Raw genomic sequence first — 14,615 nt, 5'->3', positions numbered from 1 at the left:
AGGTGGTGCTATTGTAATCTAATGGACTGCCCACTGCTTTGCTGAGGCCAGACAGCAGCTTACAGGCACCTCCTCTTACTTACCCCCTAAACAGTACTCTACTAAAAATCATCAAGACATTATCATCCGCACTATCACCAACCTCATCAGCTCTGGAGACCTTCCATCTACTGCCACCAACCTCATAGTTTCCTGTGCTGCTCATTTTTACCTCCTACCCGACATTCACATTTCTGCTTGCTGCTGCCCCACTGAGCTCGTGATCCCTTTGATTCAGTTCCTTCCTACGTACATTGGTGACATTTCACCCCCTCTCCATCACTTTGATCAATTTCAGTTTCCTGACATATATTGCCCTATTTTCGCTATGCATGAAAAGTCCCTGTACACTTCCATCCTCCATCAATATGGCTTTCTACTTCTTTATAGACAGCAGACCTAACCAGTTCCCCTCCATTACCACCCTCCTCGATCTTGTGGAACTGGTTCTCACCCTCAACAATTTCTCATTTTGCTCCTCCCGTTTTCTCTAAACCATGATTTTCAGATGTTTAAATTATGCCTTATTACTTCAGACATGTTAAAATTTTACAAGATGCAAAGGTAAATAAGTTAAGATTTCTTTGTTAAAATGGGCAAGATTAAGGGATGTTTCAATATGCCTTTAAAACAACAAAAAGATAAAAATAGTGCAAAAAGAAACTGACATGAATAAAAGTTTTTAGAGTAAAATTAATGTCAGATTTCAAGAGCATGGCAGGAGAAAACTTCTATATATACGGTATAAACTAAATACGAGGGAGTTGAGATTAATAAGTCATGTCAACATTTAGCAACAGTTCAAAAGAAAGTGAGTAACGGTAACAAGATAAACTCAGGGTACAGAAACTATTGCTCAGAGCTCACCCCATCAGGGACTAGTTGAAGCCAATGGCTTATTTCCATTTTAGAATTTCAATGCAATTTTATGCAAATGAAGAAAACACATATAACCGCAACACTTTCTAGAGACTTGGCTGCATAACATGCGCTCTAAATAACACAGAAAAATGGTATACATAGAGCATAGAAACATTGGCTAGACCTATGTATCAAAGTTTATTCAGACGATCCAGGGGATGGAGAGGACTTTGAATGCTCAAATCCTTGAAGCATATGCAACATTTGAAACATTTTTTCTCAGTTTAATCTTAATAATATTTTCAATGTTAATGAAGATGACATTTACAAATCAACAAAAATATTAGACATATAATACTTGTTGTTTCTAGAGCTATACAACTCCACCCCAACTGTTTCAAAATTTGGGTGTCTGACATATATAGAAACACAGAAAACCTACAGCACAGTACAGGCTCTTTGGCCCACAATGCTGTGCCAAACATGTACTTAATTTTGAAATTACCTAGGGTTACCCATAGCCCTCTATTATCCTAAGCACCATGTACCCATCCAGGACTCTCTTAAAAGACTATATTATATCCATCACCACCACCATTGCTGGCAGCCCAATCCACATACTCACCACTCTCTGCATAAAAAACTTACCCTTGACATCTCCTCTGTACCTACTTCCAAGCACCTTAAAACTATGCCCTCTCATGTTAGCTATTTCAGCCCTTGGAAAAAGCCTCTGACTATCCACATGATCAATGCCTCTCGTTATCTTATACACCTCTATCAGGTCACCTCTCATCCTCCGTCGCTCGAAGGAGAAAAGGCCAAGTTCACTCGACCTATTCTTGTAAGTCATATTCCCCAATCCAGGCAATATCCTTGTAAATCTCCTCTGCACCCTTTCTATGGTTTCCACATCATTCCTGTAGTGAGGTGACCAGAACTGAGCACAGTATCCAAGTGGGGTCTGACCAGGGTCCTACATAGCTGCAACAGGCTCTTAAACTCAATCCCATGGTTGATGAAGGCAATGCACCGTATGCCTTCTTAACCACAGAATCAACTGCGCAGCAGCTTTGAGTGTCCTATGGACTTGGACCCCAAGATCCCTCTGATCCTCCGCACTGCCAAGAGTCCTACCATTAATACTATATTCTGCCATCATATTTGACCTACCAAAATGAACCACCTCACACTTAACTGGGTTGAACTCCATCTGCCTCTTCTTAACCCAGTTTTGCATCCTATCAATGTCCCACTGTAACCTCTGACAGATCTCCACACTATCCACAACTCCCCCAATCTTTGTGTTATCAGAAAATTTACTAACCCATTCCTCCTCTTCTTCATCCAGGGCATTTGTAAAAAAAAATCCCAAAGAGAAGGGGTCCCAGAACAGATCCCTGAGGCCCAACACTGGTCACCAACTCCCATGCAGAATATGACCCATCTACAACCACTCTTTCCCTTCCGTGGGCAAGCCAATTCTGGATCCACAAAGCGAGGACACCTTGGATCCTATGCCTCCTTACTTTCTCAATAAGCCTTGCATGGGGTACCTTATCAAATGCCTTGCTAAAATCCAAAAACACTACATCTATGGTTCTACCTTCATCAATGTGTTTAGTCACATCCTCAAAAAATTCAGTCAGGCTCATAAGGCACAATCTGCCTTTGACAAAGCCATGCTAACTATTCCTGATCATATTATGCCCCTCCAATTGTTCATAAATCTGTCAGGATCTTCTCCATCAACTTCCAACCACTTAAGTAAGACTCACTGGTCTATAATTTCCCAGGCTATTTTTACTCCCTTTCTTGAAAAAGGGAACAACATCTACAACCCTCCAATTCTCTCAGCAATCTTCTCCCTCGCCTCCCACAGTAGCCTGGGGTACATCTTGTCTGGTCCCAGAGACTTATCCAACTTGATGCTTTCCAAAAGCTCCAGCACATCTCTTTCTTAATGTCAAAATGCTCAAGCTTTTCAATCTGCTGTAAGTCATCCCTACAGCCACCAATACTTTTCTGCAGTGAATACTAAATCAAAGTATTCATTAAGTACCTCAGCTATCTTCTCCTGTTCCATACACACTTTTCCACTGTCACACCTGATTGGCCCTATTCTCTGAAGTCATATCCTCTTGCTCTTCACATACTTGTAGAATGCCTTGGGGTTTTCTTTAATCCTGCTCACCAAGGCCTTCTCATGGCCTGTCAGTACCTCCAATTGAACTCTGACTTTTTGTGTGTTTCCCCCTAGCTGTCAGTCTGTGGTTTTGTGTTGACAGGTGCTCCTGTCCCCACTCCTGCTCTACTCCGTCTCTTATTTGTTTCTCATTATTCCCTGTATTGATGCCACCTGTGTCTCATTGTGCTCCACCTATCATCTGCCTCTCTGTCTATTGCTCAGTGTATTTCAGTCCTGTGTTTTCACCTATTTGTTGCCAGATTGTGCCAGTGAATTTTTCTGAGCCTTTCCAGCATTTGTATCAGTACTCTGTCTGTCTGAATATTGACTCTGCCTGTTTCCTGATTCTGGTTTTTGAATTTCTCTGGATGTTTGATCTCTGCCTGAACTTTGACGCTGACCTTGTTTGCACCTTGGAATTTGTTACTCAATTTATGTCACTGTGTACACAGTACTGGGTCTGCGATTGGACTCTACTCCAGTGACCTGACATGGCCCCTTCTTGCTCTCCTAATTTCATTCTTAAGCTCCTTCTTGCTAGCCTTACAATCTTCTAGATCTCTATCGTTACCTAGTTTTTTGAACCTTTTGTAAGCTCTTCTTTTCTTCTTGACTAGATTTTCAACAGCCTTTGTGCACCATGGTTCCTGTACCCTACCATCCTTTCCCTGTCTCATTGGAACGTACCTATGCAGAACTCCACTCAAATATCCCCTGAACATTTGCCACATTTCTGCCATACATTTCCCTGAGAACATCTGTTCCCAATTTATGCTTCTAAGTTCCTGCCTGATAGCCTCATATTTCCCCTTACTCCAATTAAATGCTTTCTTAACTTGTCTGTTCCTATCCCTTTTGAATGCTATGGTAAAGGAGATGTAACTGTGATCACTATCTCCAAAATGCTCTCCTACTGAGAGCCCTGACACCTGACCAGGTTCATTTCCCAATACCAGATCAAGTACAGCCTCTCCTCTTGTAGGCTTATCTACATATTGTGTCAGGAAACCATCCTGAACACACCTAACAAACTCTACCCAATCTAAACCCCTTGCTCTAGGGAGATACCAATCAATATTTGGGAAATTAAAATCTCCCACCACATCAACCCTGTTATTATTACACCTTTCCAGAATCTGTCTCCCTATTTGCTCCTCAATAAATCTAACATATTTATCTGTGTAACTGCCTATCACTGTGCCAGCAATAAATGCCTTCAGTAAAGTCAGGGATTCCCAACCTGGGGTCCACAGACCCCTTGGTTAATAGTCAGGGTCCATGGCATAAAAAAGGTTGGGAACCCCTATGCTCAAAATTCAGTATACAGGTATATTGGATTAATAAATGACTTTGAAAGAAGAAAAAAAAATGCTCATGAAGATTTTGCAAGTGGAAACAGAAGTGAACTGTGGGGCATTTATGGATGATAGAAAGCTGAATACCATAACTGATGGTGATAAATATTATCTGTAATCCACAGATAAACCTATGGCTCTTGAGGGGCTTGCATTCCTACAATCCAGTATCACGATTCGCTATAAAGCAAAACTGCATCATCCGCCAATGTGTCAAGAAATGTGAGTTGAAAAGAAATAACTTTTTTGTTTATCTATATACTTTTTTAATAGAAGTTCAGTTTTATTCTGTTTCTCAAAGTTTTGGATAGTTACTTGTGAATTCTGCAAGGATGAATTTCCAATATCCAAACGACTGTTAAATGCTTTAACTGCTTTACCAAGAAATTATTTGTAATTGCTATTCAGCTTCACCCATTTTCACACAATTATAAATACTCCTTTGACTTAATATATTTTCACATTAGAATCACTGATTGATATACATTATGGATTAAGACATTTTCTTTAGATCATTTTCCTCAAGTTTGCAAGAAAATCATATACAATTCTATAAATAATTTGCATTCTTAAATCTATATTTCCAAATAATGAAGCACATTTTATTTTCAGTGTTATCTTAAAACTCATCAATAAAGTAGAGATGGCCCTTAGTGGAGGCAATTTTCAAGTACATTCAGAACTAATAATATATAATAAATTCAGAGCCAATTCCAACTGGATTCAATGTATCCTTTGGACAAGTACCAGTCATGCGATCACTTCTCTGGGCTGGATAAGAGGGTGATCCCCTGCCCTGTACCCAGGTTGTGTTCAACAGCCTGTAGTGAAGCATCCATGGCAACCCAGCCATGGTGGCATAGTCCAGTCAAACTCCTAGATCACTATAATAAACCTTGACAGAAGGAAAGTCTGGAAGTGGAATTATACCTCCTGTCAGTTAGTTAAGGCTTTGTGACTTTTCTTAGATGTTTGTAATTTTCAAGGGCATTTAAAATATGTTACAGGTACTTAATGAAGAACATGGAACATTACAGCACAGTATAGACCCTTCGGCACAAGATATTGTGCCAATATTCTAAGATCAATCTAAACCTTATCCCCCTAAATACCCCTCCATTTTTCTATCATCCATGTTCTTATCTACGAGTTTCTTAAATTTCCCTAATGTATCTGCCCCTACCACCACCCCAGCAGGATGTTCCATGCACCCATCACTCTCTGTATAAAGAACTTAACTCTAACATCACCGCTAAACATTCCTCCAATCATCTTAAGATTATAGAAACATAGAAAACCTACAGCACAATACAGGCCCTTTGGCCCACAATGCTGTGCTGAACATGTACTTACTTTAGAAATTACCTAGGGTTACCCATAGCCCTCTATTTTTCTTAGCTCCATGAACCTTATGCATCCTTGTATTAACCATTTTTGCTCTGGGAAAAATGTCTCTGGCTATCATCCGAACTCTGCCACTTATCATTTTGTAATTAAAAGGAAAATTACTATTTTTAAAGAAAATTAATAAAAACACATTGAAACACTAAAAAGTCATTTAAAATATTACAATAAAGCAAAACATGTGAAGAAAATGGCTGAAATTGGATCACTTACCTTTTACAAGGCCTGTATTCCCATTCAAGCAGGTAGGATCACGTTTTCAGCGACAGTTTTGACTGGCCAAGATAGGAGAGGTGGATTCCCCATTGTTGACATTCTGTATGTCTCTCAGCACATTCTGGACTTAAGGTACATTTGCATATATCTGGGGTTTATTTAAAGGGGAGTGACTAACCCCACAACAATTTCAATTTGGTTTCTTGTGTTTGATAGCAGGTGTCAACATTGGTTGAAAGGGGTCTCCTTACAATCCAGAAGATAATCTTCACTTTTGTAAATAATCCCTGCATGATTCATTCCAGACTCAATCTTGTGGTGATAAGGTACTTTGAAACAATAAGTTGCACTCTACACTCATTGATTACCTGCTGTCTATCAGAACCACTACAACAATTGGAGCTTAATGTGTCCAATAAACCAAGTTAAATGCTATTTGAATTTGTTATTATTTTCAAAACTTTAAAACAGGACAAACATAATGAAATTGTTACTGTAACTAGCTTGCAACTGATCCAGAAATTATCTTCAGCATTTAGAATGCTTCCTGTGCAGCTATGAAGGACACACACAATGTTGATAAAAGTCTTTAAAAGAAGTTACACATACCTGTTTGACTTAGCTGTGAAGTGCTGCGGCTACGCCTCGAGAGACCGACGATAGCTACCATTTTGGCGCCGATGCTGGATCTTCGTTTTTTGCCACCGGCGGCAACAGTGCCCACAGCTGTGTCAGATTGGCTGCCATCATTCTTCTCTATGCTGTACATATCTCCGATCACACTGGTGCTTTTCATCATATTCTTTCCTGAGGTCGGCATCTGTTTGCTTTGCAGTTTAGATGTAAAGACACTGTGAGCCGTTGGTACAGATAAGTTACATTGACAGAAAATATAGAGGGGGGGAAGGAGAGTGGTTTCAACTAGAGGGATTAGGAAACGCGAGGACAAAGCAATTCAGCTCAAGGTATTGCTGAGACAGGATAAAACATTTCCCTCATTCCTCTAGTGGGTTTAAGCAAGTCTAATTGTAATTGAAATTACAAATAAAATCAAATGAAAACTTTGTAGATACATGCAGCAGTTGATGTTTTTTTCCAGTAATTCTTCCAGTCTTCTCATAAATAGGCTGATACAGAAAATAAGCAGTCATTTTGGATGTAGCACAGTCTAAGTCAACAGAACAAAGCAAATATACTGCCCGTAGTTCAGGGGCTCATATACATTGCTGATATTCTTTGGAGCTGTATAAGACTCACTAATCACAAAACTTACGTTAATATATTTTCACCCATCATATGAAGCTGAAGTACAAAGTGGGGAGTGGTTGCAAAGGCCTTTATTAGAAAAGATAATTTATTCAGAAAACATGCTCATAATTCCTTAAGGGAATATCTATCTGTGAAACTTGGAAAATTCTAATTTAGTAACATTAAAAATTTGTTCAAATGTTTATTTGATGTTGTGATGGCTCGGTGAATTATCCAGAGTTGTACAGACAGATATATAAATCAGGGAAGTCTCAGCTTCTCTGCATGATCCCATCTGGTTTAATGATATATCAGGAACCTAAACAGTATTTCAGATCCCATATTTTTTCTTTCTTCCTTGTTCCTTTTGCACAACTCCTTGTTAATTGTAGTCTTAAACACTGAGATTACCTGCATTTAAACTAAGATTATGGCATCCAACTTGACCTGAAGCTAAGTTTTCAACACATATTCTTCATTGCCAAACCTGCTGATGTCCTCTTCCACATTATCAGCCTTTTTCACCTTTGGCTGTCTTTCTGTTAAAACCATAATTTCTGGCTTTATTACTCCTATTTCTGACTATTCTAATGTTTTCATGAACTGCATCACACTTCACAGCTTTCCAAAACCTGACAACATCAAAATCTGACACCCATTCAACCTGCTTTCTTGGGCAGTGCTTCAGTTTCAGTGTCACACAGCCTTCTTCAAATCCTTTGATAACAAGACTCCTTCCTAACCCATAGCCTAATGCAGCATAACAGTCCTCTAGGATCTCTTCATTCCTTCTGTTCTGATATTTCCCTGATGTCTTTTACTCCACTACTGACAGACATGTCTTCAGCAATCTTTGGGTTTGGAATTCAATCACTGAACCTTTCTGTACTTCCCAGCTTTTCTTTCATCTCCTCCTCTAAGATCTTCTTGAAAACCTAACACGTTGACCAATTTCTGATCAATTTAGAAGAGTCATAGCTAACTCTGTTTAATGGAAGCACAACTGCCCTCAGACACTGTCCTCTGTGTCCTTATCATACTTCATTCCATACAATATGCTAGCTAATCAAAATTTTCTAGTGTCCAGAAACAAACATGGTCCCTTGTCCTCTAATAACGTTAAGTCTTCCAATAAAATGCAAAATATATCTATCAAATACTGAAAAATTCAGAATGGTAGAATGTATTCCAAGAAATTATCAAAAATGGTAGTCAAGAAGCCACTTGTATGAAATAAAATTATGGTGAATCACAAAGTTTTACACAACAGTTATCTGCAATAGGTGCAGATGGATGGATATTGTGTTTAGTCCCTTTGGAGCAATGGGCTCAATGTACACATGTTGTTTAACTGTGGATCTCACCAGTAAAGACAGCTTCTAATACCTATGCTGTTAAAATAAGTGCCTTAGGTGAGCAGGGTTCAACGTTTTGGGAATAAAATACGGTAGATTAAATTAATCACTTTCTTTTGGGTCTGGAGCTGCATATAGTCAAGACCAAGTAAGTATGGCAGAATTTATTGCCTAACAAGCTTTAGTATATCATCTGTTTTCGCAGGAGTCTATGGTCAGTAATACCAATGCTAGGTTTATATTCAAGAATTCAGTCTAGGATCTTTTTTAGCAGTTTACTGGGGCACGAGCCTGATTCCTACTGCGCTGCTGTTAATCATGTATGTAAAATTTTTAGGGCTACCAGTGTAGAGAGTAATTGAAACTTGATCAACCTGTCAAACTTCCCACCAGCCTCAATTTGTAAAGTACTAAGATGTCTGCACACATTTTCTTGCATCTTTTGTTGTGTAAGGAAACATGAGGCCGGAAAGGCATAAAGAAGCAGAATTCTACTCTTCTTAGCATTTGTCAATGGCTCATATCATAAAAGTTCACACTCATTATATCATTTTTCAATCACTATCTATGTCAGATAAAAATATTTGGGTTAATATGTCAAGTTTTGCTCTGCCTTCTCTTGACATTCCCACACCCTTCTTAATTTGCTCAAAAAAATCATTTGAACAAAATGATTGAACAAAATAAACAAAAAAAGTAATATCTTAATGAGCTTCACATTTAGAAAGTAAAATTATTTTTGCATGTTAGATCAAACTAGAAATCACTTCGGACCCATTAGCCATCATTGTAAGGTTGTCCAAAACACTACAGGGCACCATAAAAAATAAACAATGTATTTGGAAGTTTACCCAGGTCAGATTCACGTTTACTGATGTCACCCAGCATGGAGTATACATTTCAGCATTTACTAGGAGAAATTGGATGTTAATAGTGTACCCCTCACCCAATGTTTATGACTCATGTACAAACACCACAGCAAATTGCCAGGGTGCTGTGATAAAGGATCACACTGTTCCATCGTTGAACTGCTGTCTGTCTATTTCAGTTTGTACTCAAGTCTATTTCTGATAGCATAACTGGATGTTCCGTTATTTTTAGCAATCCTCCTGAATAATTTGCGGCACAGATACACGTTGCCGTCACTACCAGTATGGTGTTGACTCCATGTGGCACAATGCCAGTTGAGGCATAGGACTCAATCTGTTCATTTCTTGGTGAGCAGAAGGAGAGGTGAGAGTTGGTTACATATAGAAAACATGTAACCTACCCTTTACTTCAACTCCATGGCATGCTTTTCTGCAGCTGTTCGATGACTCCATGGAGAGAGGTTCTTAATGGTTCGGATAGCTTCCCCATGCTTCATGGTAGCTGCAATCTCTGCAGGCACAGTTTCCACACAGCTAAAAGTTTTAATGCATGAACTATTTTTAACAGGGTTTTGCCAATTTCCCTTTTTATAATTGAGTTTGAAGATTGCACACATCACCTATTTATCACACCAAAAAAAAGGTTGAGTTCCTACTTGCAGACATTGACAAGAATCTACCTACAATGCCTACTTAAGGTGGGACAATGAAAAAAAGCTGACCAAAATCTACAGTCCTTTGTTCATCCAAGGACACATCAATCTATTCTCAAGTGAATAGGATTTTCTGCGTTGCACCATAGAATTGACTTCCAACGGGATGATCAAACCATTCGGGAAGAAACAGTTGCGGGCCACTCCAAGAACTAGTATGACATTAATGTTTCAGGTATCAGAAGTGTTCATTTAGGACTTTGTAAGTCTTCTGGTTGTTTTTTGACCCTCCTGTTGCACTGACCTCCAAGTCTCCAGCTCTGTAAGTGAAGTAGAAATCTTTCCACTCTCCACCTTTTCCAACTGGTTAATGCTCACTTCACACTGGCCATTATTGAAATTGTACTGATGAGGCGTGGCCACCGTACTAGTTTTAGTCCCTGCCTGGTGTTTTTAGAAGGGTAATGCGACACGCTACCTACTGTCAACAAACATACATCAAATAGGAGTTCACTTAAGAGGGAAATCAGGAGGACAAATAAATCAAATAATTTTGGCAGATAAGATATAGGAGATTCCTGAGAGATGCTGTGAAGATATTCAGAGCAAAAGGATAATGAAGGAGAGAACGCCTGTTTTTGTGTGGAGATATGGAAAATGGGGAAGGTCTTAAATGAATATTTTTCATCTGTATTTAATATGGAGAAGATTACAGAAGGTAGGGAATTCAGGGAAGAGAACAGTAATATCCTGAAATACATCATGTCTCTAAAGAAATGCTTGACTTCTTAAATCCCTTAGAGGTGGCAAAGTTCCTGACTAAATATATCATAAGATACTGTGGGAAGCCAGGGAAGGAATAGAGGCCTAGCAGGCATATCTGTATCATTGTTAGCCATGAGCAAGCTACTGGAAAATCAGTGTATGTGTCTTTATTTAAAAAATGCAACAAGAGCAATTCAAAGAACTCAGCCTGGTGAGCCAAACATCAGTGATGCGATGGGCTTCTGAGAGAGTAGAGTTTCCTGTATTTAGAAAGGCAAAGATTGATTAAGTTAGTCAGTATTGCTTTCTATATGGGAGATCATGAATTTGAATTTTTGACAAGTGATCAGGAAGACTGACAAGGGCATGGCTTTAAGTGTTGTCTACACTGCACTTTAGCAACACCTTTGACAAGGTACTAAGTGGACATCTGGCTAAGAAGGTTAGATCTAAAGTGAGCTAGCCACTTGAATACAAAATAGGTTTGGTGGTAGCAATCAGAGGGCATCAGTGGAGGGCTGTTTTTCAGACAGGAGGCCTGTGGCCAGTGGTGTGCTCTGGGGATTGTTGTTGGGTCTACTGTTGGTTGGCATCTATTTTAGCAATTTGGATGAGAACATTATGATTAGGAACACATTGTTAGGATATTTTGGATGCCATCAAAATTGGTAGTATAGTGGACAGTAAAGAAAGGTATCTAAGATTACAAATGGATTTAGATCAACTGAGAAAGTGGGCCAAGGAGTGGTAGATGGAATTTAACTTCAACAAATGTACAGTGTTGCATTTTGGTAAGTTAAACCAGGGTAGGACTTACACAGTAAATGAGAGGGCACTGGAAAGTATTGTAGGAGAGAGACCCAGAGGTAGCGGTATTTAGTTCTCTGAAAGTGGTGACACAGATTGGGTGGGGAGGGGGTGAAAAAGGCATCTGGCACACTTGCCTTCATCGATCAAGGCACTGAGTACAAGAGTTCAGGCATCACGTCACAGTTGTATAAGGTGTTGGTTTGATCACACTTGGAGTACTGTGTGCAGTTCTAGTCACCCAGCTTTAGGAAGGATGCCACTAATATGAAAAGGATGAAGAAAAGATTCACAAGGATTTTACCAGGACTGGAGTTACAAGGACAGACTGGATAGACAGCAGCTTTATTCACTGGAACAAAGGAGACTGAGTGGTGACCTTACAGAACCATATAAAATCATGCTGACATAGAAAGTGATAGAGATGGGTATAATTACAAAAAAGACTTTTCGACCGGTAGATGGATAAGGAAAGCTTTACATTGATATGGGCCAAGCACAGACACGGTAGTGTAGCAGTTAGTGCAATGTTATTACAGTGCTAGCAATCCAGATTCAGTTCTGCCTCTTTCTGAAAGGAGTTTGCACATTCTCCCCATTGATGTGTGGGTTTCCCCTTGGTGCTCTGGTTTCGTCCCACATTCCAAAGACATACAGGTTCATAAGTCAATTAATCACAATTAGGCAGTGTACAGTGGGCTGGAAGGGCTTGCTACTGTGCTGCATTTCAGACATAGATACCTAGCTTCAATGGGATAGAAATCAGGTGGCTTCCATACTGCTAATAAAAACCCATTTGCTTTAATACTGCTAATAAAGACCTATTCACTTTGACGTTGGACGATATCAAAGCAAAGTGAGGGAAGGCTTGAAGCTGTAGAAATGTGCTTTTTGAGGAGAATGATGAAAATATCGTGGAAGGACAGAGTAACAAATGAGGAAGTGTTGCGAAAAGCTGGAATAAGAAGAGAGCTGATATCATCAGTCAGGAAGTGGCAGCTGGAATTTCTGAGACACGTACTGAGAAAAGAGAAGCTCGAACATCTTGCAGTGATGGGAAAAACTGATGAAAGAATAAAGTCGCAGTCAACAGCACATGGCATTCATGAGTTGCAGCAAGAGATGTACAAGCAAAAGTTTGGCAGAACTTATCAGAACTTCTCAGATTAAAGACAGATGGAAAACCATGATCACCCATGTCATATGACACAGCACATAATGATGATAGGATGATGATCTGATGTCAGAAGTGAAAGAAATGAATATCAGTTACTTACACAAGCACAGTATGGATATCCAATGATTAAGTAAATGGGCTATTTGACATGTGTTTTTCTTTGTTGAAAAATTATTGCCACTACTCAGAGAATGAACAGTTTTCAGACATTTTGAGATAAAGAGCACAATGCAAAACTGCCATTTCAGATCAAATCTGCTCCTGACCATCTGGATGAAGACTTTTTTTAAGTTTCTCTTAAAATATTAGAGAATTAGAGATAGACAAACTAGTTTCATAGAGCAATTCAATGCCTAGAAGTAGTGGAAAGCAAGTAGAGATGTAAGGACTCTAATGAAGGGTCTCAGCCTGAAAAGCTGACTCCTTATTCCTCTCCATAGATGCTGCCTGACTTCTTGAGTTCCTCCAGCATTTTGCATGTATTACAGAGAATAAGCAAATGTCAGTGAATTTTATTGATAAGTGTTTTGATTCTGACCTGAAGAGAAGGCTACTGTAGGGGAAGTAAATCCTGAATTAGCTGTAACACCATAAGACCACAAGCTCTAGGAGCAGATTTAGGCTATTTGGCTTATTGAATCTTTTCCGCCATTTCATCATAGCTGATCCATTTTCCCTCTCTGCCCCAGTCTCCTACCTTCTCCCCATATCCCTTCATGCCCTGTCCAATCAATAATCTATCAACCTCTGCCTTAAATATACCTAATGATTTGGTCTCCACAGCCACCTGTGGCAACAAATTTCGCAGATTCATTGCTCTCTGGCTAAAGAAATTCCTCCTCATCTCCATTCTAAAACTAAAAGTGATGTAAGGGATGTTATGATAAACAGAAATTGTGCAGTGAGCTAGTCAGTAATGCTAAAAAAGAATGTACTTTTGGTCGGTTGTTCATCCCTGAGCCAAGGAGTTGTAGGTTCCAGTCCTTTTGCAGTGAGGTGAATGTAATTTAAACAAAAGGGGGCAGCATAATTGCAGTTGGAGTGTTTTAGTTGACATAAACATATGGCCCATCTGCTTTCTCAGTTAGACAGAAAAAGATTCCATATTCAAAGATGAGTTAGAGGAAGTTCAGGGTCAGTAGCACTGCCCTCCATAGCAGACAAAATAAGTTTGAGGAAATGGGAATGGAAGCTTTGGATGCAGACAATGCACCCAGATAGGAAAATCTGAACCATTATTACTTGTGAATGTTTAAAAAATATATGCCTTGATAGATAAAGGCTTTTGATAGAAATTTTATTGGTATTTCCATGGCAATAAATGAGTTTACATAATTGCAGACAGGAACCATCCATTCAGCAGAGTCCCTTATTGCATTTGTGCCTTCTGATACATGCTTTTCCCAACAGTTACAAATGACATATAGCAGTATTTGTTCCTTAGAAAATTAAGTGAGGTCTAGGAAGATCAGCAAAATTAAGCAGGAAAATTGAGGCAAAGGAAAACAAAATTAAAACAATTTGAGGATTGGACTAGAAATAAAAAAGATAATGGTGAGGATCTACATGACTGGCAGATCAGGCTGAAAGGACGATATGGCCTCCTCCTGCTCCTACTTCTTATGCTCTTATGTTATCGCAATAGGTGGTTCCATTCATCAAATTGTTGCTATGACAT

At 39.2% G+C, this 14,615-nt stretch overlaps 1 protein-coding gene across 4 annotated transcripts in view; it reads right to left on the bottom strand.

Moving 5' to 3' along the window:
- The window catches only part of rims2a (regulating synaptic membrane exocytosis 2a), a 1,051,530-nt gene that overhangs the window by 149,116 nt on the left and 887,799 nt on the right, over positions 1 to 14,615 (bottom strand). For all 4 annotated transcript variants that reach the window (XM_073052040.1, XM_073052005.1, XM_073052014.1 and 1 more), the window contains one exon: positions 6,673 to 6,890. In XM_073052040.1, the coding sequence (XP_072908141.1) occupies positions 6,673 to 6,890 (218 nt within the window). The remainder of the gene's footprint in view (positions 1 to 6,672; positions 6,891 to 14,615) is intronic.

The sequence above is a fragment of the Hemitrygon akajei genome, chromosome 1 (assembly GCF_048418815.1).
Source record: "Hemitrygon akajei chromosome 1, sHemAka1.3, whole genome shotgun sequence".
NCBI classification, from domain to species: Eukaryota; Metazoa; Chordata; class Chondrichthyes; order Myliobatiformes; family Dasyatidae; genus Hemitrygon; species Hemitrygon akajei.
The sequence above is the reverse complement of the archived record's forward strand: the minus strand, read 5'-3'. Positions and strand labels throughout refer to the sequence as shown.